Genomic DNA, 24,371 nt, shown 5'->3' on the forward strand with positions numbered 1-24,371 from the left:
ACCAGCACCTGGCAATATGTTATTTTCAAGGAGAGAGCAATTTCATTCTTTGTGTAGATTATAATTTGATTCCTTGGGGGTATGTTTTCTTCCACCTGTGATTTTGTCTTCCTCAGCCCCTCTTAGCTCTCGGCTCAGTTCATCTTTAAGCAAATACAAAGCTCGGTCTGCCAACACTATGTACCAGGTTTTTCTACTCCATGTGCACTTCCCTGCATGTAGCTAGCTCCCTGTACACAACATCAAATCTTTAAGAGAAAGTGGTTTGTTGTTGTTTTGTTTTGTTTTGTTTTTTTATCTCTTATACATTTATAGTTTGGAATAGCAAGAAAATAATATGTGTTTAGATAGTCATGTTGGGACTTGGACATACTGTACAAACTAAATGATTAGGCTTGCAAGGCACTGAACTACCTGTGATAAAAGGGGAATAGAAGGATTTTTTTCTAAGTTGCGTATGAGCCTAAATGAATTTATCATGCAGTTTTTCTTCTTCTTTATTCTCTTAACTATACAAAAATAAAATGTGCTTATAGCACACAAATCTAAAGAATAAAGAAGCGTATGAAGTCAAAAGCCTACCTATTCCATCATCTCTCCCTACAATAAACCAATTAGAACACTGGCTAAGAGTACTTCCCTGTGTGATTTCTTCTAGGCATCCAACCATTTGAATTTTCAATGGCTGTGGCTCGGTCCACAAACTTCAGGTTCACGGGAACGTGAACGTTCTTAAATTTTCCATAACTAAGTTTAAGTTTTCTGGCCCCATTCTGGGTTAAGGCAGAAAGTTTCATTTCAGATTTCAGACAATTCATAGACTCCGCTCCCTATATAGACCTATATAGATCGAATCATGGCTTGGACACATAGTAGCCTTGTGACATTAGTTAAACTGCCTCACTTCTCTATAACTTAGTTTCCTCATTTATGGCGTGGAAATACTGCTTACGTCACAGGGTCGTTCTGAAGATGTGATGACTTCATATACACCAAACATTTTATGGTGGTACCTGGCACATGGTGAGAGCCTAACAGATATTGGCTTTTATTTATGTAAAATATGTAAACGGGTATATTTTCACTCAGAAAAATGTTTTGGCAATGCCTCATTTCAATTCATGTAGATCTCATTTTTTCTTAAAGCTGTGGAGCGCTTTACTGATTGAATGTAGCATAATTCTCTAACCAACACAGTATTGATGATCATTTAGATCATTTCTAATTTTTCGCTATAATCACCTGTGTTTATAGGATATACATTTATTTTTATGTCCCTGAAAACTGTGAGCATTTCTTTTTAATAAACTCCTAACAGTGGAATTTCTTAGCGGAGGTGCTTAAAGTTTAGCGATGTTGCCGTATTTCCCTCCAAAAAAGTTGTATTGATGTGCATAAATCGCCCACAAACTCTTCAGCTTCGGGTTTCTGACACCATCTCTGTGTTAAGCCCAGATATGGCTCCTGAGGTCCAGACACGCGTTTAACCACCATCTAGCGGACAGCTCTGCGTTAATTGTACTATTCAGCCCCTCAGGGTCAACATATCTGATCATCTCTCAGTCCCTTTCCCTCAAACTTCTCTTGGGAATCTCTTTTTCTGAATACAAGTCACCACCATTCATCCAGATATTCAATTTAGTAGAAACTGGAAATCATTAACTACGTTTCTTCCCTTGCTTCTACTTCCCAAAAAAGAAAAAAAAATAATAATAATAATACTTTATCAGTTCTACCTTCTTTTTTTTTTTTTTTTTTTTTTTTTTTTTTTTTTTTTTAGTAAGTCATTCATTTCAATAATAAATTGTGGGTTGAAAAAATAATAATAAGTAAATAAATTATGGGTTAGGATAATTCTAACCCATGGAATCACCATCTTTTAAATATTCTGCTGCCAAATCTCTTCGCCCTTCTCCCTCTTTCCAGACTGGCTCTTCTCCAGTCTGTTTTTCCCACTTTGGTTGGAGTAATGTTTCCAAAAGGCGAATACAATTTTGTGATTTCATGATGTTGGATATTTCTTAGCTGAGTTTTGCCAGGAGTATAAAGTTCAAGGTGCGTAATATATTCATGTGTCATCTGGTCCCACTCTGTTCTCTGTTTCCATCTCTCACACCACCCTCCATGTGAATCAGACTAAACTTCCTCAGCTTCAGGGCTGCCCGGCAAGCCTTCTTTGGCCCCTTGGCTACTCCGCTTCTGCTTTAAGCCTTCCACGTACAGACACCCCTAACGGTCCACCTTCCTCTCCAGACCCCAGGGACGTGGACTGAGTGTATCTGGTTCACTACAGTATCCTCAGGAGCTGACTTCTCAGGGTTTGTTGAGGGAGTGGGTAAAAGAAGTCAAAGGATTGCCAATCACGGGACCATCTCTCGTTTGCCTGAAGAGATCAGTGTTACTGAATCAGGTGACAGAAATGTAGGGACTCTTTGTGGAGTGCGGAAACAGAAATAGAGAGGTATTTGTAGAAAATGTGCCATAGCTTCAAAAACAGCCATTTTACAGGTATTAGAATGTTACTGTTTGCTTGCATTTCACTAGGAAGGGAAAATATACTTCTATGTGTTCTGAAAGGCGATAGATGATAAATTTTGTAAAAATAGCCTAGTTTAAAATCTGATTCAGTATTAGTAATGCAATAGTGACTTTAACATTTCAGTTGCTGACGTTTTTCCAATCACCTACCCAAAAACTTGTGAAGCCAAGTGTGATCTGAAGCACAAGCAAGAAGTACAGTATGTAGTGTGACAGTTCAGAATTCTTAAAAATTAAATCTTTCCTTTAAAGAAATGACTTTAATTGTAAACGAAAATAAGTTTGCTAAATGACCTAGAATTTCTAGTGATTATAAACCTGGTGAAGAGAAAAATGTCTAAAATGATAAAACAGGGGCAGCCCGGGTGGCTCAGTGGTTTAGCACCACCTTCAGCCCAGGGCGTGATCCTGGGGTCCCGGGATCGAGTCCCGCATGGGGCTCCCTGCATGGAGCCTGCTTCTCCCTCTGCCTGGGTCTCTGCCTCTCTCTCTGTGTGTCTCTCATGAATAAATAAATAAAATCTTTAAAAAAAAAAAGATAAAACACATCATCAGTCCTAATTTGGGGATTTCAGGAAGCCACTGAACTTCTCACCCTTCCATCTCTTTGGGTGGCGGATTACTTTTGAAATCATTAAATTGCTAGAAAGAGTGGCTAAAATCTTGAGATTTTTAAGGAAAGACCTCTAAAGTATATCATCACAGATGTCTCAGGAAGATAATTTGTATAACTTGACTTTACAATTAAATGTTTTAATATCACAGCTATGGAAATATGACTTCTGGTTTTATCTGGGAAGAAAAGTCAATCAACAGGAAGATTAAGACATAAAAGATATAATATGAAATCTAATAAGCAAATTACAGAAAGGAGCCTTTCTTACTTAAAAAACTAGGTAAAAGATAATATGGTTTGAAGACTTATTTTCTGCAAATCAGGAGTTGTATTTCTCGTTCATTGTAAACTGGAAAAAAAAATTTAAATCGCGACACTGTTACATCATTTCAACTAGTATGCATTTAATCCAAAGAAGAACTTTTGTACTCAGGTGAAACACTGAATAACATCCGGCGTGTTTTAAAAGCTCTCTATTAGCTTATATATTTAATATCCATTGTCTCAAAGGCAGCAAACAACGGAAAAGAAAGTCATACACAAGTAAATTCCCAGAAGATAAAAAACACTGCATTTTCCAGAGCTTTAAAATAGTAAAAGTATTAACTTAAGAAAGACTATGTTTGGGATCTGTGTCATGGAAGAAATCTTACGACTGGCTTATGTAACATGAGAAAATAATTTTTCATTATTTTCAATAATATTGAAAAATTATTGAAAAATCTTTGATAGTTGGGACTATTATTGAAAAATAATTTATTATTAAATTGAAAAATCTTTGATAGTTGGGACTTTGAACAATTCAGTGTCCTCTCCCTTGTCATGAAGTTGTTTTAATGAGTAGTTACTGTGGTGATTCTTTTGGAGGAGAAAAATGGCTTAGCCTAGGGTGGTGTCAGCACAGATACAGAAACAGACTTTGGTTCCAGAGCTACTTGGAGGGTTTAGATCTTGGGTGTTTGGAGCGGGAAATTCCAGAGATATCACGAAAGGCTCTCCACTATCTGTGCAGCACACAGGTGTGTGGTGATGCCATTCATTGTTCTTGGCTCAAAAATTTCAAAAGCTTAGAGAACCTGGGAGTAAGGGAGAGGGAGATGGAGGAAGGGGAGGGGTAGGAGAGGGGAAGAGAAATGGGAAGAAGGGAGATGGGAAAATGAGGAGAGGGGAGGCAGGTGGGGGAGAAAGGAAGGATGGAAGAGTGGGCAGGGCAGGAGCCAAATCTGAAGGGTATTTGTTGGTTGTATGAAGTCCTTGCAGCTCATCCTGCAGACTATGGGGACTCACTGATGGGTTTTTGTCTGAGGATTACTAAGAGGATCAGATTTGTATTTTTAACCACAGTGAAAGACTGAAGAAGAGCAAACAATTAAGTCATTATAATACTAATGGGAAGAGGAAATGGGTGACTATGGAGTTAGAGATTTTAAGAAAAGCTTTATAGAAGTTTAAATCCAACTGCATGAATAGTGAGGGAGAGAAAAGGCCCGGTTGAGGGCCTCTTAGTACTCTGGTTTATGTGACAGGGTAAATGCACAGGTTGCTGGGAAAGAGAGTACAGGAAATAAGCCATTGGTTTCCATTAAGCAATGGAAGTTAATCGAGTTAGTTGTGTATATTCAATATGAGAAGAAGTTTTGGGAAACAAGAAAATCATTTGGTTGAATCTGTGCTTTTTTTTTTTTCCAAGTAAAGCATCTTTTAAATGTTGGAACCAACAGAGAATCTCAGAGATCACAAATTCCCCTATTTACTTTATTGAAAACAAATCATAGAATACTGAGGTCCAAAGATTAAGTCACCCATACAGGTAAGGACAGGTCCAGAGCTAGAAAACTAGACTTCTGTCCTCATTCCCAGGTTCTTTCATGTCCATTCATCCTCATGCAATCAGTAGATATTTGACACAAAACATAGGCTCCTAACAAATGAACAATGTTAGTTCTAACTAATAATGTAAGTTATAGATGACCTTCCAGAATCAATTTTGCTGCCCACCAAATAGAAATTTAAAAAAAAAAAAAAAAAAAGTCGGTCCATTCAATTCTTTATGGGCTTTAATGAGAATATAATTTTAAGAGAAAATTACTCCACTTGTGCAATTACAAAAAAATACACGCATTGATATGGTGGTTAACACACAGATCAATGACTATTTTCATCTGCCTAAAAAAAAAAAAAATCTGCCTGAAATTGCTGTCAGTAAAAATATTTCTAAGATGTTAGCTTTTTTTGGTTCTTTAGAAATAGCCCTCCCAAAGACACCTCAGGAAAACCCGTTATTTAGGATATACCTACAATCAAAATAATAAGAAAATGGTAAACTTTTCAAAGATGATCATAGATTCTATTCATCATAGGAAAATACTAGAAACATCTTGAATGAATGAATAAGCACTCTTTGCCCACTAGAGTAGAGCACTATGCAGCATTTCAATTCGTGTGTGGATGATGAGGCATGTAGAGATGTATATTTAAAAAAATGTACCTGGGCAGCCCCGGCGGCTCAGCGGTTTGGTGCTGCCTGCAGCCTGGGGTGTGATCCTGGAGACCAGGGATCGAGTCCCATATCGGGCTCCCTGCATGGAGCCTACTTCTCCCTCTGCCTGTGTCTCTGCCTCTCATTCTGTGTGTGCCTATGAATAAATAAATAAAATCTTTAAAAAGAATTATTAAAAAAATATAAATAAATTTTAAAAAATGTACCTGAAAGAAAACATGAAATTATATATACACAGAAGACGTGAATTTAAACATGGGCGAATGTTTTGGAAAGGATAACAAGTTTTATGTGGAGTGATGTGGATACATGCAGGCAGAGCTCTGGTTCTTGTAGGATACTTTTGTTTTCTATCTCTCTTCCTTTTTATTTAGTTGTAGAACAAGAGAAATGTCTTTGTAAAACCTTTTTTTCCACTTCTTCTTCCAGCAAACATGGACAACTAGGTGACATGAGGAAAAATTCCCAACGACAAAATACATAGAAAGTTAGATGCCATGTGACATCCTTTGTCACCGTGCCATGTGACATTGCTTGTAAATGAATGTCCGACCTCTCAAGAATGTAAGAGCCATGGTACTGAGTGATTAGTAAGCAAGCTCGGAAACTAAGGCTCCCAAAGGATATTTAAATTTGTATGGCCTAGTGGGAAGAAGACTGAGGTTTAAAAAAAAAAAAAAAAAAGTTATCAATTCCCTGTTTTTCTCTCTACCAGCCCCGGTTTCTTGGCATTTAGAGGACAGGCATCATCGTTCTCATTCAAGGTTTATCTTGCTGAGTCCTTCTGGGCTTTCACTTTCCTCAATGCATTCACCCAGTAGCAGTCATTAAATATTTGTTGAAAGCGATTTACTGTGAGATGGTTTTCAGATTCTTTCTTTAGTCTAATCTGTGTTATAAAATAGAATCCTACATCTTCCGTAATGAGCTTGGTTTTAATCAGAAGATGAGAATGTCTTTGATTATATTTTATTTAAATATTTATAGGCTGTACCTACCATTATGTTACTACATAAAAGATGTTTCCCGTGTTAGTTATTGTATTATAATTTTTCCAGATTTAGAAGTTGGCCAAATTGTATTCGTGAAGTAGTAAAACATAATTAAGAGTTCAAACTGTGTGATAATAAAAACCTGGGGTTAAACCCTTGTCTTTCCTTACATACTAGTTGTGTGATCCAAGACAAGTTACTTAAGCTGCCCAAGCTTCAACTTCCGTATCTGTATGATGGAATAGTATTTGTTCCTCAGAGTGTTGTCAAGATTAAATTAAAAAATCTCTACAAAGCATTTAGCAAATCTCTAGTCCTATAGTATAGATCAGTGATCATTAGCTATTAAAATGAGAGAGATTTGGATTATTAGTGTAAATTCCACAGTATAAATTTGCTGTATGAGAAACCCTCCATGAAAATATCTTTAGGTTTAACAGGGGAAAGAACTGAAATGGCTCTTAAATATACTTTCTGCTTCCTTGTGTTCTTATTCCAGACTTATAATCACCAACACGATAATATCATGTTCTAGAAACATTTGCCTACTTTTGCCCAGCTTTATTAAGTTATAATGGACAAATAAAAATTATGTATTTAAAGCATACACCATATAATTATGTATTTCATATAGAATTGTTATATGTTATATTTGTGAAATTATCACCACAATCAAATTAATCTACCCATCATCTCAGTTATTATTTCCTTGTCTTCATCTTCATCTTCATCTCTGTCATGTTCTTTTTGTGTGTGTGTATGTGGTGAGAACACTTAAGATCTACCCTTTAGGCAAATTTCAAGTATACAATACAGTATTGTTAACTATTATGGTGCTATACATTATCTCAGAACGTACACATCTTGCATAACCAAAATTTTGTACCCTTTGACTAACATCCCCTTATTTTGCCCCCCGCCCTGGCAACCACCATTCAGCTCTCTGCTTATGTACTATAATTTGCATACCTTGGGACTGACCTATTTTAATTGTATGATTCATGATTTTAGGTAAATTTACAGAGTTACGCAGTCATCATCACATTCCAGTGTTTAGGACATTTTCATCCTGCAAAAAGTTCCCATTTGCAGTTAAGGAAATCTTTACTTTGACAGCGTATTTGGGGGTGGTTCCTATTCTTGTACTTGATCTTACTCTATATTAGACATGTAAACGGATAAGGTCCAGGATGGAGCTGAAAAGTTTTTGAGATGAGAAGGGATCAGGGGACCTGATTTGGGTGTTAATCACATTTTCACAGAGGACTGAGCATGAAAATACCAGAAGCCATACCGGGTACAAATAGAAGTGACCAGACAGTTGGAAGTTAGCAAAGGAATCAGAACAAGTGAATTCAGGAAAAATGGAAATAGGCAATGGAGGGCAGGGAAATCATACTGAACTTCATTTACAGGTAATATAATTAAGCCTGGAAGTTTTTTTAATAGGGTAAGAATAGGGCTCAAGAAAGGTATATAGAAAAGAGGTCTTAATGGTCAAGAAATGGCAGAAAAGAGGGATAATAGGAGCCACTGTGATCAGAGACAATAGGCAAATTTCCTTTGAGGTAAGTTGAGCTGAAATGAATTTTAGGATTTTTCCTTCTTGATTAGCATCACCTGTCACAGTGCTAATAAATAGCAGAATCAACTGTGTTGTTCCAAACATCGATTCTAAAATTTCTATGAAACCGGTATTTCTTTTTTTTTTAAAAGAGTAGCTTCAAAGATAAAAATTAATTCAAGCTTTGATCATGTAACTAATTTAATTATATACGTGAAATCCATAGGAGGTAAATAAAGCAAATAACATTTTCCTTCTAGTTATTTTCTCTAAAGCCATTAATTCTGACAAAAATTGGAAAGGATGCGTGGGGGAAAGCAGAGAGTTATGTTTTTCACCTTCTACAGTTTCATGAAACACATTGTTAAACCCTGCGAAGCCAAAAGGGTATATTCAAGTGCACTAAGGTGTAAATTTTCATTTATTATCCACATAGTTTTCTTCTCAGTTAGAACTGAGAGAATGCCTGTCCCTCCCTCTGGATTCAAGAGATCGTTTTTTTACAAGTAGTGCTTGAGTTGAGAAAGAGTAAGTGGAAACAGTCCTTAGATTTTTCTCTGGAGATTTGGTTCTGCCACAGGAGCAGAGGCACATGATTCTATAGCATTCTTTTTTCTATGTTCCTCAACCCTCCTCCCCCCCTCCCTGATCTTTTCCTTCCCTTTTCCCTCCCGTTCTCTTCTTCGTTTCTAATCTACATTCTTCCATGACTCTATTTACCAAAATAGTGGTTTAGTTGGACACATAGGTTAAGGGGTAGAAGATGCAGTGGCCTGGGGGAAGAAAGGGCAAGCCCCAAGGTCTAGGTGTGGGCAGGGAGCAAGGGAAGAATTGGTTTATGTCTTTCTGCTCGCCTGCCCCCTGCCTCCTTCACCCCTAAGCATAAGTCAAGGATTTCAATATCTTAGAATAAGAACAGAGATGAGAAGAGCAGTTTGTAGGGTAGAAGATGATGGTGGCTTACACCTGGGTTGTTGAAGTGAGTATGGAAATAAATGGTTGGATTCTGCTTATTTTTTGAAGGAAAACGCAGAATTGTCTGGGAGAAAAAAATGGACAAAGGTATAGAGGAAGAGAAGAGACGCACATCACCTCAAAAGGACTTGCCGTGCACTAAGATGGGAAAGTGTCTAGAAGGAGCTGGTTGTTGAGGACGAGGAGCAGAGAGGGAGCCCAATTTGGGACATGGTAATTTGGAGCTGTGAGGAGGAAGGCTTTTGTTTTTAATTAGAGTTCTGAGAAAAAGACCTAGGCTAGAGTTGTGAATTTGGGCATCATCACAACTAAAGTATTTAAGCCACAAGATTAAATGAAATTACTTAGGAAGGGCATGGAAACTAAAAAAAGGTAGTGCCCCAAGGAGTGAGCTTTGGAAGGTGCCAGCACTAGAGGATGGAAGCTGAAGGAGGACCAGCAGAAAGCCATTCGGATGAATAAGTACTCAGAATATGCGATCACTGTTTTAGTTGTACTTTGATTAGCAATTAGAATTTATGAATACTAATGTTATCTCACTATGTGCTTTGTGCTTTACTTTTCTTTACAACTCCAAAATAAGACACCTCTGATAACAACACACACATGCCCCTGTGAGTTACGGGTGTGTGTGTGTGTGTGTGTGTGTGTGTGTGTGTGTGTGTTTTCTAATTAAATTGATATATAATTCAATAGAGGCATATTTAAGTGTGTAGATATACAGGAGTATACCTTAATTCACTATTTCATCAATAGAAAGATACTACAAGATGAATTTCAATTTTCATTATCCATGATTTGCTATATTATTTACATCCTATAATTTTTTTTTTTTTTTTGTCCAGGCAAATGCTTTTTCTTTCTTCCGGTTTTGTCTGATTGATAGTTGATTCAAGTGTTTGGATTCAGTTTAAATTTCAGACCACTATAAAATAGAGTTTAGCTATATTCTTTTTATCTCAATAATTAAACTATACTCATGACTTTCCATTTAAGAAGCTATAACTATTAAAATATATGACATGTTTAAAGAGTAAAGCACTGAATAGGTAAAGGAAATTTATGTACATTTAAAATTATTTTGTGGGTGGTGATATTTTTTTTTTCCATACCATACTATTTCATCCTGGACATCAACATTGGCTTTTATTGTGGAAAATGAATCTTTCTGCCTCACTAGGTAAGATGCTCATCGTTAAATGACTTAACTGGGAGAACCAATGCCTGCTATGTAACTTTGATCCAGTGGAGACGGACTTAGGAGCAGGGGCAGGGGTTATGGGAGTGTCCCACGATGGAGACTGGGGAAGAAGAGGAAGAGGAAAGGGAGTATGATGAAAACTGAAGGGCGGCAGCATGAGGAATGAGAAGGGAAGTGAAACAACCTGTGCTAGATACACAGATGGAGTCCAAAGCTAGTCTTGTAAAGGGTATTATGGAAATTAGACGAACTTAAGCACGAGGAACTTGAAACGTAGTTAGAACAAGAAAAAGGACTTTTATCAGAGTCCTTGTATAGCGAGATCAAGATTTAGAGGAGATTCACAGCCAAAAGTGCTCAGCTATGCCTCCGCGTTGGATTTCCCAAGGGGGTCGTAACAAATGCTACAACCCGCTGAAGCCGAATCTTTTAGTCTTGCCAGGGAATCTGCATTTTTTAAATAAACACCAGGCCCTCTCCTCATCCCCAAGTGATTCACATGCCTGCTAAAATTTGAGGACCACCGAACTAGCAATACAGAAAGAACATACAAGAAACAAATCTTGAAAAGGCATGCAGTAGACGCAAACGGAGAGGAATTCTAAAGGAATTTGCAGAGTAAAGCCTATGTAGGAAAAAAAAAAAATAATGAAGGTAGGGGGCTCAGTCGGTTGAGCGTCAGACTGTTAGTTTCTGCTCAGGTCCTGATCTTAGAGTCCTGGGGTGGGAATTCAAGCCCCACCTGGGGCTCTGTGCTCAGCGCAGTCTACTTGGAATTCTTTCCTCCTCCCTCCCCCTCCCCCTCTGCCCCTCATCCCTGCTCTCACACCTTAAGTGCACACATACTCTCTCTCTCTCACATAAATAAATAAATGAATAGATAGATAGATAGATAGATAAATAAATAAATAAATAAATAAATAAATAAATAAATAAATAAATAAAATCTTTTAAAAATAATAATGATGAAAGTAGGTACCATTCAGGAATAAAGTAATGGGGAACTTGCAGGGAAGTATGACATGAGTACAGATGGAAGGCAATGGTGACAGGAGTCAAAAGAATGCATGGGATTGCATCGTGAGAGGGCAGCCATGACCCCCTGAAAGAGGTCAGTTATGGGAAGAGAAAGATGGAAGATCACACATGGCCCTGAGAACTCTGCTTTTGAGCTAAGCGGTGGGAGGCCTGTGGGCACAGAGGATCGCAGCCGTGGCGAGGGGCCACCAAGCAGCTCCTGCACATTACTGGTCTGTGGTTAAGTCTCTCTCTGCTGTCGGAGGAGCTGGCTATCAAACAACATCCCCACCCCATGGCCCACCGAGATCTTTAGATAATCATTTTCTTTGCAAAAATAACACGGCGTGGTTTCATTTCCTAGTCCACTGTGTCTTACAGAGAGATGAGTAAGGGGACACCGCAGGCTGTGATTTTTGTTGGGGGCCTTAGCACACTCCCCCATGAGATCAGATGAACCAGAAAAAGTTATAGGTAACTGGCAGGGACAATTGTTTTCCTTCTCCTCCTCACCATTGTTCTTTGTTCATTTCCTTTAATTTGCATTGCAATATGCATAATAAGTAGTTATGTTTTATTTTTAGGCTCCCACTTCTGAAACCTGAAAGTCTGTAAGTGCAAAATTAAGAGCAAATTCTCCTGTCGCACAGTAGCAACGTGTTTCTGAGCTTTCACAAGCCTGTATCCCTCCTCAGCTTCTTGTCCTATCTCCTGAATAGTCCAAGCAACCAAGGATGTTTCTTTTAATCATTGCGATAAACAAATAAATAAGATAATAGGAATATTCACTGTATGTTTACAAAAAGAGTGTGAAAAAAAAAAAAAGAGTGTGGTCTTCCTGCAGAAACTGATCCTTTCCCCTAAAAATCATTAGTGTAAATGGAGAGGGAGGGAGAGTGCTCCCTAAATGTTAATTTTTCTTACTGGATTCTAAGATTTGTAAATAAGAAATGGAATTATGGGAATTTTAATATTTAACTGGTAAGTGTAGAGAAAACACTCAATAAATACTCAACACAGGTTGCAAGGTGTACCTGAAAAATGCTTTGACAGCCGGATGCAAAGGGATGTAAGCAGGTGCTGCACCAACCATGTCAACTTGCCCATTCTTTCTCTTTGGCTGGTATTTTGCTGGTTTTTTCCCTTCCCTGCTGAAATGCCTCCTTTGTCTCTTGTAATCCAAAAATTCCTTCATTCCATGGAATCCTAATCCTCATAACCCTCATAGTATGCTTGACCAATTCATAGGTGATGATTATAAAAGTCAGTAATTCTTCAATTAGTGATCAATTTTAGATTTTTTTTTAAAGTTAAATGAGAAACCACTGGGAACAAAATGGGTAGTGATAAGATAGCACAATGACATTGCTATGCTATAGATATTCTTGTTCTATCCATCCAGTAAAATTCTCCTCATGCCCACTTGGCATTAATTCATTTTCTTCCCATTTCTTGGCTATTAAAATTTACTCACCCTGCCCTATGTCTTATGGGGAAAAATAGAGGTAGTACTTCTTGAACGCTTGCTCCGTGTTAGGCACTATTTTAGGCATTTCACATGAATGATGGCAAATCGTACCCACCTCTTAGAATTCTTATATATTTATTCTTAATTTCCTGTGGAGGAAACTGAAGTCTGCCTAAGGTCACCCAGCTAGTAGGTAGCAGAGCCAGGATTTATATTCAGATTAGCATGAATATAAAAGCTCATAGTTTTCCCTCTCTACTAATGTGACTTCAAGCTTTATTAGCAATTAACAATAATTTGTTTTGAATACTGACACCTGATGTATGTAATTGTAAAGAATCTTCCTGGTGATTTAGAAGTGGTTCACTTTTAAAATCTTTAAAAAAATACCTTGGTCTTAAAAAACTACCATGGTCATTTTACCTAAAAACCTCTTAGGACATCATAAAAACCTCTTAGAATAGTTCTGATCTGTTCAAAAGGAAGTCCTGCTATTTGGAGTTCTGTGTCTCATTTGCCGTCTGGTACTAAGGGCTGCAAATTCTTTCTGCTTTTTGTGTAACTTGTCTTTATCTTTGTTGTTCCAGTACTGGATACCAGTTTATTTACTATTCACCTGAAAACACAGCCAAAGCAAAAGAAGTTCTCAGCAACATCAATCAACTACAACCTCTGATAGCAACCCATGCAGACCTACTGCTTAATTCTGCAAGCCAGCATTCTCCAGACAGCTTGAAGAATTCTTTAAAGATGCTTTCAGAAAAAGTAAGACCCAAATCACCACTACAGTGGGGAAAATGAAATCCCCAAATCCCCACTGGTGTTGCTTTCTGCATACATTGCCTTTCATAGCATCTGGAAATGTAAAATAGCCTAGGTTAAAAAGTAAGCTTCAAAGTATCGCCACAGGATCAAAACGAGCTGGCCTCATTCTCTTTTCGAGTCTTACTAAGTATTAATTTTTTTGAGTAGGAAATGTAACCTGTTATTGGCTGAGGTACATTTTCTCTTTTTTCTTGACATCTATCATTCTCTTTGGTTCGTGGGTTTATTAAATGAGTTAAATTAGATTCTGAAAATTACTTTCTTCTGGTGATCAACTAATTTTTATGCATATGAAGCTATACATTTGAATAAGAATGTCATGTCATTTGAAAGCACGACTCTGATGTGGCTTCTTATCGGCAGCATGGGGTAATCCTCTGCCTCAGTTTGCTTTCTGCAACCTTATCTGCTGGAAGAAGGTTTTAAAAGTTTCCAAAAATATTAGCTATTGTTTGAAATGTAGTGGGACCTAAGCCTTAATTTTTTCGAAGGTGACTTGCCCTGGTGTATGCAAAGAGGAAAGGTAGGCCAGCATAGGGTAAAGACTCAACATCAACTTCCATAACTCGTGAAGGCAGCTGAAGGTTCAGAGAGAACCAAGACAGAAAAGATAAGTTGCAGCTCGATTTTCAATGTAAAACCAGTACACTTATCCTCAACCTTTGCATTCCGAGGACATCTTGCAGTTTCTTATATTTCCAATAAATATGACCTTGAAGCAACTGAACAAAAAAAAAAAAAAAAAAAGAAAGAAAGAAAGAAAAAACTCTCATAGTATCTTTTCAGAATAAGGTAACTGTAGTTTGTCATGACCCTAAAGAAGAGATTCATAGAAACCTGAGAATTATATATATATATATATATAATATATATATATTATTCACATATGTTAATTTATAATATTAAAACCTAGCACTTAGAGAACATTTTTATGTGTCCATTATCATATATCTCCTTAAAGAAAAAAACTAATGTCTGTTTTCTTCAAAAATTAGCTAATATCTATTCAAAAAAAGTCAACTGAATTGTCTCATAAATCAAAAAGTGAAAAACGAAAACCTAAGATATTCAGTTCAAAATTCATCTTTCTTTCCATGACATAACAGGTACTTCCATCATGAAAAGGAGAGAAAAAAATGACCCATATTTTACAGATACCCTACTTTGCCCAATATTGTGCTCTATGACTTACATTATTTCATTTAATTTTCAAATTTAATTTTCAAATCATGGGTGCATATTATCTCCATCTCACAGAGGAAAATGGTCAAAGCTCAGAGAAATTTTTTAAAAAGATGTATGAAATCGTGCAGCTAGAGTCAAACATAGGATTCAGACAAATCCTAGGCTCAAATCCAGGGCTCAAATCCAGACCTGACTGACTCTGGAGTGGAAAATCTTTCTGGTATCCCCTGTGTAATATATGTATTTTGACATTTCCTTCTTAAAAGATTTTTAAGCATCTTTTGTTACTCCTCAGTAATACTTCTCAGTAATACTTAGGTATCCCAATAGTCAATAAACATCTCTAATAGTCAGTACATATGTCATAGCTAGAAAAAAGCAGAGGGAAAGAGGAGAGTGTAATTATACTCTTATAATTATAAAATATAATTATAATAAATAATTATATTATTTAGCATATAGTAAAATAATATAATTTCATTTTGGTTGATTTCTTTTTAGGATTTGTAGATGATGGGAGGTGTTTCTACATTCACCTGAGCAGAAAATCTTAGCAAATGGCCTATTACTACAATGATTACAGAGCAGGATTTCTATGCTCCTGTGCATTGGCCAGGAGCTCGTCATTTCATACATCATTTACAACTTGCCGCAATGACTGGAGCGGGGGGTGGGACAGGGTGTGTATTTTTTCCATTAATTCAGCATTGCTCCAACTTTGTTCCCTGTGTTTTTCTACTGAGTAGACAAGCTTCATCTACTAATAAATCCATCAGCCTCTGAAATCGGGGGGCCTTTTTCAAATTAAGTTTGCAAGCCATGCTTTATTTTAAGAATTCATGCCTGGATTTTCAAAGAATCATCTAAGAAGTTAACAGAGTTTTGCATAATATATGAAGACAACTAATAGCTTATTGTTTAAAACAACATATGATCCACAAACTTAGCATAAAAGATGAATATTATTAGCAGCATCTTAAATTTCAATTTAATATTAGAAAGATTTAGCTTAAAATATTCTGGATTTTTGTTGTTTTAAGATTTTATTTCTAAGTAATCTCTATACCCGGGGGGGGGGGGTGGGGGGGCTCAAGCATACAACCACAAGATCAAGAGTCGCATACTCAGCTGACTGAGCCAGCCAGGTGTCCCAAGACATTTTGTCCTTAAGATCAGGTCTTGCACACTGTGGGTTAGAGCATAAAAATCCTTTTATTGTGGATAGTCCCTTTGTTTCTCTTATTGAGTCTGAAGTGATATGTTTAGAAAATAAATACTTTGGTTTTTTTCTTTGGAATTCATTCATATAGCATATTCAATACATAATAAGTATTATCTGTGTTCATACTATCGAAGAAGCTCTATAGCCCAATGTGGGAGAGTTCTCTGTACTAGGCATTCAATTATTTTGTAATGAGGTGACATCTCTCCTCTTAGGAAACATGTTGCATCTGGAGATGATAGCATTGGACAAATTATCAGATTTATTATATACTCAGAATCTGGGGGTGGAAAGCAAAGACAGAGAAACCCAACTGCATGTCCAGAGAATCTCAGAGCAGCAGTATTTGTAGATTTGAAGACAATTCATATCATGTCTGCCATTACTGATAACCAAGACTGAGGCTCCCAGCAAAATTACATCCCTCTAAACAACTACTGGTGGAAAAAACAAACATAATTTATGAAAAGTAAAAATATTTACTGAATTCTTACAAATGATCAGGTGTGGTTTCTAGACACACAAAATGGAATAAGACACAAATCTGTTCCTGATTCAAAGTTCTTGATGGTAATGGTTATTTGTTATGCTAATGATGATGACAATAATGGCTAGTATTTATTAGAGGTTTAATAACTGTGAATGGGGTATTATTACAACTTTCCACAAGTCCATGAAGTGGCACTATTATTTTCAACATTTAATCTTTCTAGTCCTATGAAGTAGGTGCTGCTGATATCCTTATTTTATACAGTAGGAGAAGTTGAGGTACAGAAATATATGTAATGCACATACCTCGTGAGTCTAGCTCCAGATGCTGTGAGTTTAACCGCTACACAATATGGTCAAATGTTCCATGAGTTCTATGATGGACACTTGTATATACAACTAAGGAAAGAAGTAGGGATATGGGGGGTGAGAATGGGGAGGACAACACTGAAATTTCATAGAATAAAAACTTTTAATAATTTTTCATGTCCTAATATGCACAAACTCAAATTATTCCAATTTTTAAATTATTAGTATACCTCCCAATGAATGACTGGGTTTGTTTCTTGCATATTAATTCATGAAAATAATAAAGAAAATACTTAATCTTATAGGGTCATAACAAAAGGCAGACTCTGGGTTTATATGAATCGCTTGAATAGAGAAGACAAAGGATAGGCCAAATTTTTAACATTAGATCTGAAAGGTTAATAATAGGGTGGGATAAAAGTATATTTTCCTTCCCACTCGACTGAAAGATGCAATACTATGAAAAAGAAAAAAGAGAAAAAAGTAATGTGATGAAATTCAAACTGAAAAAATAAGGACCAAAGTATAGATAATGTATAGGTATCCAGTATCTCATAGCTTAGATATATGTGTGACATTGGCTTTAATGCCCATCACATTCTCTATTTAATAAAGATGGATAGATCTTGTTTAGAAAATCATTATTATTCTTGCTCATCAAAAAGCAATATCAAACGCTTAATTATGTGATATTGTACTAGATGTTGTAGGACAAATACTACATAGATAGGGACCTTAACTAATTTCCAGTATCCTTTAACCTGAAACATCCTATAGAATTCAAAAGCAGGAAACATAGGACACCTGGGGGGGCTCAGTGGTTGGGCGTCTGCCTTTGGCTCAGGGCGTGGCCCCAGGGTCCTGGGATCGAGTCCCCCATCAGGCTCCCTGCATGGAGCCTGCTTCTCCCTCTGCCAGTGTCTCTGCCTCTGTGTGTCTCTCATGAATAAATAAATAAAGTCTTAAAAAAAAAAGAAAAAAGTAAAAATGAAGATGAAATTTTGTGATAGTATTTCTATTTTTTTTTATACTTCTCTTTTAAAAGGTAAATATTTAATTGGCGAAATAAGCATATACCAAACAAAAATGAAGCAGGAAAATATAACCCATAACCACAAGAAAAATCAAGCAGCAGAAACAGACCTAGAAATGGCAGAAATGATTAAATTAGCAGATAAGGACCTTACAACAGCAACTCTAAATATGCTCCATATATTTAGGGCAGCAGAGAAACACATAACAGCATGAGGGGAAAATAGAAAGATTAAAAAGAATAACATAGAAGTGAGAAAAATGTACAATATAATTTCTGAAATAAAAATATGTACAAGGTGGACTTGGCAGATTGGTCACTTGAGAAGAATAAATAGTGAACTTACAAACATAATATCAGAAACCATTTAATTGAAGTACAGAGAGAAAAAGACATAAAAACATAAATAGAACATGAATGACTTAAAGAACAATACCAAGACATCTAATATGCATGTCATTGGAGTCCCGGAAGAAGCAGAGACGAAGACCGACAAATATTTGCTGAAAGGATGATGAAAACTCTTCAAAATTCAAAGAAAGAATGAAGCTATAGATCCAAGAATCTCCATGTACTGCAAGCAGAATAAACATTACAAAAAATGAAGATACATCATCATCAAACTGCTGAGAGGCAGAGATAAAGTAAAATAGAGGGAAAAAAAGAGACATATAACAGAATTACTTGCAGGCTTCTTATTAGACACTATGTAAGCTGGAAGACAATAGAGTCATATCTTCAAAGTACTGACACACACAAAGTATGATTCCATATCAAGAGAAGATATCTTTCAAAAATAAAGATGAAATAAAGACCATTTTAGACAAATAAAAACAGATTTCATAGAAAGCTTGTACTCCTGCAGATTTTAAAGTAGTCTTCAGGCAGAAGGAAGTGATAACATGGAAAAAATAGATCTACACAAAAGAATAAAAAGCACCAGAAATGGCAAGTATGTGGACAGATACAAAAAAATGCAAACTTTGGTTTGCTTAAACACATTTACTCTTTATTTTATGTCTTTTTTTAAAAAAAGATTTTATGTATTTATTCATGAGAGACACAGAGAGAGGCAGGGACACAGGCAAAGGGAGAAGCAGGCTCCCTGCAGGGAGCCCAACGTGGGACTCAATCCCAGGACCCCAGAGTCATGCCCTGAGGCCAAGGCAGCGCTAAACCGCTGAGCCACCCGGGCTGCCCCAACACATGTAACAGTATTACCCAGGGATGCCCAGGTGGCTCAGTCATTTATGTGTCTGACTCTTGATTTAGGCTTAGGTCATAACCTCAGAGTCCTGATGTTGAGCTCCATGTGGGCTCTGAGCTCAGCACAGGGTCTACTTGAGATTCTCTGTCTCCTTCTCCCTCCGCCCCTCCCCCTGCTTATGTTCTAAATAATAAATACAATCTTTCAAAAAAAATTCACTCCCTCCCTTTCTCTGCCCCTCCCCCACTCACACTCTTCGTGCTCACTCTCAAAAAAAAAAAAGAAAAGAAAAACAACTTAGAAAAAAATAAATAAAAGTAATACCCAATGTATTATGTGGCTTGTAACTTATTAGTGTAAGGATGGACATCAATGGAATGAAATAGACAATCTAGAAATATATCCACACATATATATTTAAATAACTTTAGACAAAAGTACAAAGAAAATTCACTGGGAAAATGATGCATTTTTAACGTAAAACTCAGGAACAATTAGATATCCATATGCAAAAAAAATTGAACCTTTCCTTATCTTTACTTCACACATCTATAAAAATTATTTCAAAATGATTCATAGATCTTAATTACAAGCTAAAAAAAAAAGAAGCAAAGAAAGGTCTAGGAGACAACATAGGAGAAAATTTTTGTCATCTTGAGTTAGGCAAATATTTCTAGGACACAAAACTAGGGACCAAAAAAGAAAGTAAATGATATATAAGACATTGTCAAAACCAAAAACTTTCATTAAAGTTTTCAGAGACACTATTCAGAAGACATTATTAAAAAATGAAAAGGTATTGGGACGCTCGGGTGGCTCAGTGGTGGAGCGTCTGCCTTCAGCTCAGGGTGTGACCCCGGGGTCCCATGATCGAGTCCCACATCAAGCTCCCTGCATGGAGCCTGCTTCTCCCTCTGCCTGTGTCTCTGCCTCCCTCTGTGTGTCTCTCCAATGAATACATAAATAAAACCTTTAAAAAAATGAAATGACAAGTCATGGACTGAGAGAAAATTTTTGTAAAATATGCATATCACAAAGGACTTACATCAGAATATATATTCTTTCAACTTAACAATAGGACAAACAACTCAATTAAAAATGGGCCAAAAAAATAAAAATAATAAAAAAAAAAATGGGCCAAAGAATCGAAATGGCATTTTAACCAGAGAAGATCTATGGATGACAAATTAATACATGTAAAGATGTTCATCATCATTTGTTTTTAGGAAAATGCAAAATTAGACTAAAATGAGATAGTAGTAACTACCCACTAGAGTAGCTGAAGTCCAACAGGTTCAGCATATGAGGAGTTGGGGAGGATATGGAACAACTGGAACATTCATATGTCACTTATAGGTACTGAGAAAGGTCCAGCAGTGTCATGAAGTTTACATATATATATGTCTATAAGGTCATAGATGTCTATGATCACTCCTGGTTATTTACCCAAGAGAAAGTCTCGTACACAAACCAGAAGGTGACTGAGTAAGGGAGGATGAAGACATGCTTGGTGGCGATCACCCCCATAGGAATAGAGAAACTGAGCTAGGACAGTGGGTTTGAATAGTTGGAGGTTATTGGGCATTGCAAAGTGTCAGGATTGCTCTTGGGGGGAACCTGCTAAAACTGCAGATTCTGTTTCAGCAGTTCTGGGCTGGGATTCAGGGAACTGCATGTTTACCATCAGTGGCCTTGAAGAACGTCCTGTAGAAAGAAGCATTACCCTGAGAAAAGTGAATCAACCAGTAAGGAGACTCTGGGAAGTATCCACATGCGATGTAGGAAGGATCTTTTTTTTAAATATTTTATTTAAAATTTTATTTTATTTTATTTTATTTAAATATTTTATTTATTTATTCATGAGAGACATAGACAGAGAGGCAGAGACACAGGGAGAGGGAGAAGCAGACTCCATGCAGGGAGCCCGACGTGGGACTCAATCCTGGATCCCAAGATCACACCCTGGGATCCCAAGATCACGCCCTGAGCCAAAGGCAGATGCTCAATCACTGAGCCACCCAGGCGTCCCTGTAGGAAGGATCTTAACTAGGACTAGCTGTGGAACTAGAAAGGACTAATCTTTGAGATTACTGAAAAGGCATAATTAGTAGAAATTGATGACTAATCTAGCAAATAAGTGTTCCTGAGGATCCAGAGCTCTGGGTGGCTGCAGAGCGACAACCCTACACAGTTTGAAAAGCTGAGCAGAACCCACTTAGTAAAAACACTTAGGATCAGGCTGCGACTTCTAAACTGGAGAGACTTTCAGAAGGAGATAGGGACTGGGGCAGGAAGGGGGTAGAGATGGATTTGGGAGACCAGGGCGTGAAGATGATAGCTGAAGCCTTGGAGAAAGGCGTTATGTCACCGATGGAAACCGTGCTTTCAAGAAAATGGCTTCAGGTCCCTTAGGATCCACTTACCAGATTTTGAATGAGCCAGGAATGAGGAGTCAACACAGGAAACTGAAAAGGACATTTAAGAAAGAGGAGCATGGAGCATAAATTAAAGAGTGCATGCACGTCACAGTTTTCAGAGAACTAGCATGGAGGTCTCACAAGTAGGCATTGTAATTTTGTGCAAACCAGGGAAAAGCGATTATGTGATTCAGCCGAGGTCAAGCGAATAATTCATATGGCCTGCCCAGATGTCAAGTGCCTCTCCTGAAGGTTCGATGTTCTTTTCTCTGAGCAATGTTGAACGTATATTAGTGGACTAATTCCAGAGTATAGCACTGTTGCCCTTCGAAATCATAAAGCATATCAAATTTTTTTAAATAACCAGGGGTGCCTGAGTGACTCAGTCCGTTGAGCAACTGACTCTTGGTTTCACCTCAGGTCATGACCTCACGGGTGTTGGGGTCAAGCTGCAGAGGGCTCCATGCTCTGGGGAGTCCACTTGGAAGATTCCTCCCTCTGCCCCTCCACCCTTCAAATAAATAAATAAATCTCTAAAAAATAAAAATAGCCAAACTTGTGATAATTTTGCAATATATGCTAATGTCGAATCTTTGTACTGTACACATGAAACTAATATAACACTGTATGTCAATTATTCCTCAATAATAAAAAAGAAATCAAATGGTATCAGATAGGGACCATGTAGCGGATGAAAATAAATGAAGCTGGGCAGCCCCGGTGGCACAGCGGTTTAGTGCTGCCTTCAGCCCAGGGTGTGATCCTGGAGACCCGGGATCGAGTCCCGCGTCGGGCTCCCTGCATGGAGCCTGCTTCTCCCTCCTCCTGTGTCTTTGCCTCTCTCTCTCTCTCTCTCTCTCTCTCTGTGTGTGTCTGTCATGAATAAATAAGTTAAAAATCTTAAAAAAAAAAAGAAAAAGGAAAATAAATGAAGCTAATTGTGTGCAAAGCAATAGAGAGTGGTAGGGTCTGGAAAAAAATAAATAGGATTCTTTTTTGTCATTTTCATGAGTACAATAATAATAATCGCCGTTTATGTCATTGGCTACTTCTGTATTTTAGGTGGGGTTAGGCCTTGCTTTGAACCTTTTCAGTGAGAAAAGGAGAGTCTAAATAGAATACTTTGCTTAATTTGTTGAGATCTCTAGTTGAAAAGGGCCATTTTAAGTAAACACATTCCTGACTATTCCTCTGCCGTTAATATTTAGGAACCCAGGAAATTCATCCCCAGAAGAAGTAATTTTACTGGTTTTATACCTGTGGATTATTCTGTGTGTTACTTTGAAGAACACTTGCATGAGAATATGAGCTGGAAAAATGACAGTAAGGCAGGAAAACATTTCATTTTCAAGATAACATTTCTCTCTCTTTTTAAATATCAAACAAACAAAAATTAAATAAATAAATAAGTAAATAAATAAATAACAAATGAAATGATCTACTGGAGGTTCAGAGCTTATGTTTTGGGTTTTTTTTTTTTGCTATATTATTAAACGACTTTAAATAAATTGTTCTGCCTACCGTTATGATAACATTTACACAACTTTTTTTCTTTCACATAATGCAATGTGAGCTGAGTCAGAAAAGGAAAAGGGTTTTCGGTACTTTGAGTCAGTGGGCAACTCAGACATGGTCGCGTCCTTCCCATGACTTTTCGCTTCCCTAGTATCAGCTCTGTTGCAAGAACAGCTGCATGCAGATGCGTTGGCATTAAGTGTTTACGTCGGCCTCTTCAAGCTGATTTATTTTGTCTGTAAGACATCAGGGTTTCCATTGGCCTACATTTACTCCGTAGTAGTGCTGGTCAAGAAAATTCCTAGGCCTTATGGTTATAACAGTGGAATACGTAGCGATTTTCTAGCAAAGTGCAATTCTGCGCAAGGGATCTTGACGATGTAGAGAGTTTCCAAAGAGTCAGGACAATTTTTCAGTATGGACACAAAATGTTGCTGCATTATTTTGTGTGTTCATTCAGCTACCCCCAGGAAAATTTTGGGTTGTAAAATGGTAAGAATCCGGTGTATTATCTTTCATGTCTTTGGTGATAAATCAACCCAAATGAGATTTGAATAAATGAAGTGGAATCTTTGTGCATGCATGTGATGGGAAGAAAATGATGGCAATTACAAGAGCTGTGGATATCATTGGGTGTGAATAGATATTCAGCTACATAGTAATTAGGTGACTGTTAGGGAGACTGGAGCTGTAGTAGCAAGAATTCAAAGAAGGCAAGCTGTTTTGCTCTAAAAATAAATCAAAAGAATTTATGGAAACTATCAATAAAGAAATAGTTTAGTTAAGCTGAATGGAAGCAAATTTGCATTTTTAAAATATTTAAATTCACATTGATCGATCTAAGCACGCTATAAGAAAATTATGTAAATAACATGTTTCCCCATTTTGCTATGACTCTACTGCCTTGTCTGAGTACTGTCTGGCTGAGTTTATCATCAGTGTTTTTTTTTTTGTAACTTTCATTCTCGTTTTAACACTTCATCGTGAACATCAATTAACACTTCTCTTTTGTGCCTTTCCAGCGTAAGCTGCCTCTTTATTTTGTTTTCCTAATTTATTAGCGAAATATTTTCCAACCCTTTATTCTTGTTTATTCTTTTTTTTTTCTTAAATATCTCTTGTCTACTTAACCTTCAAAGTGCCTTCAGTATGACCAGTAGATGAAAAGAGTAGTTAAAAACATCCCGCCACGTTTACCAGGGGAGATAGTTGCGTCGGTGGTTATAGACGTGATGAATGACAAGAGCGGATAGATGCCCCAAGCACCCGGGGAGCTGGAGGCTGAGGAGGAAGGGGAA

At 37.2% G+C, this 24,371-nt stretch overlaps 1 protein-coding gene across 15 annotated transcripts in view; it reads left to right on the plus strand.

Annotated features, from left to right (window-relative positions):
* Window positions 1-24,371, plus strand: part of INPP4B (inositol polyphosphate-4-phosphatase type II B) — a 707,387-nt gene that overhangs the window by 566,016 nt on the left and 117,000 nt on the right. For all 15 annotated transcript variants that reach the window (XM_035702054.2, XM_025462335.3, XM_049097162.1 and 12 more), the window contains one exon: window positions 13,459-13,636. In XM_035702054.2, coding sequence (XP_035557947.1) covers window positions 13,459-13,636 — 178 coding nt within the window. The remainder of the gene's footprint in view (window positions 1-13,458; window positions 13,637-24,371) is intronic.

The sequence above is a fragment of the Canis lupus genome, chromosome 19 (genome assembly GCF_003254725.2).
Source record: "Canis lupus dingo isolate Sandy chromosome 19, ASM325472v2, whole genome shotgun sequence".
Taxonomy (NCBI): Eukaryota; Metazoa; Chordata; class Mammalia; order Carnivora; family Canidae; genus Canis; species Canis lupus.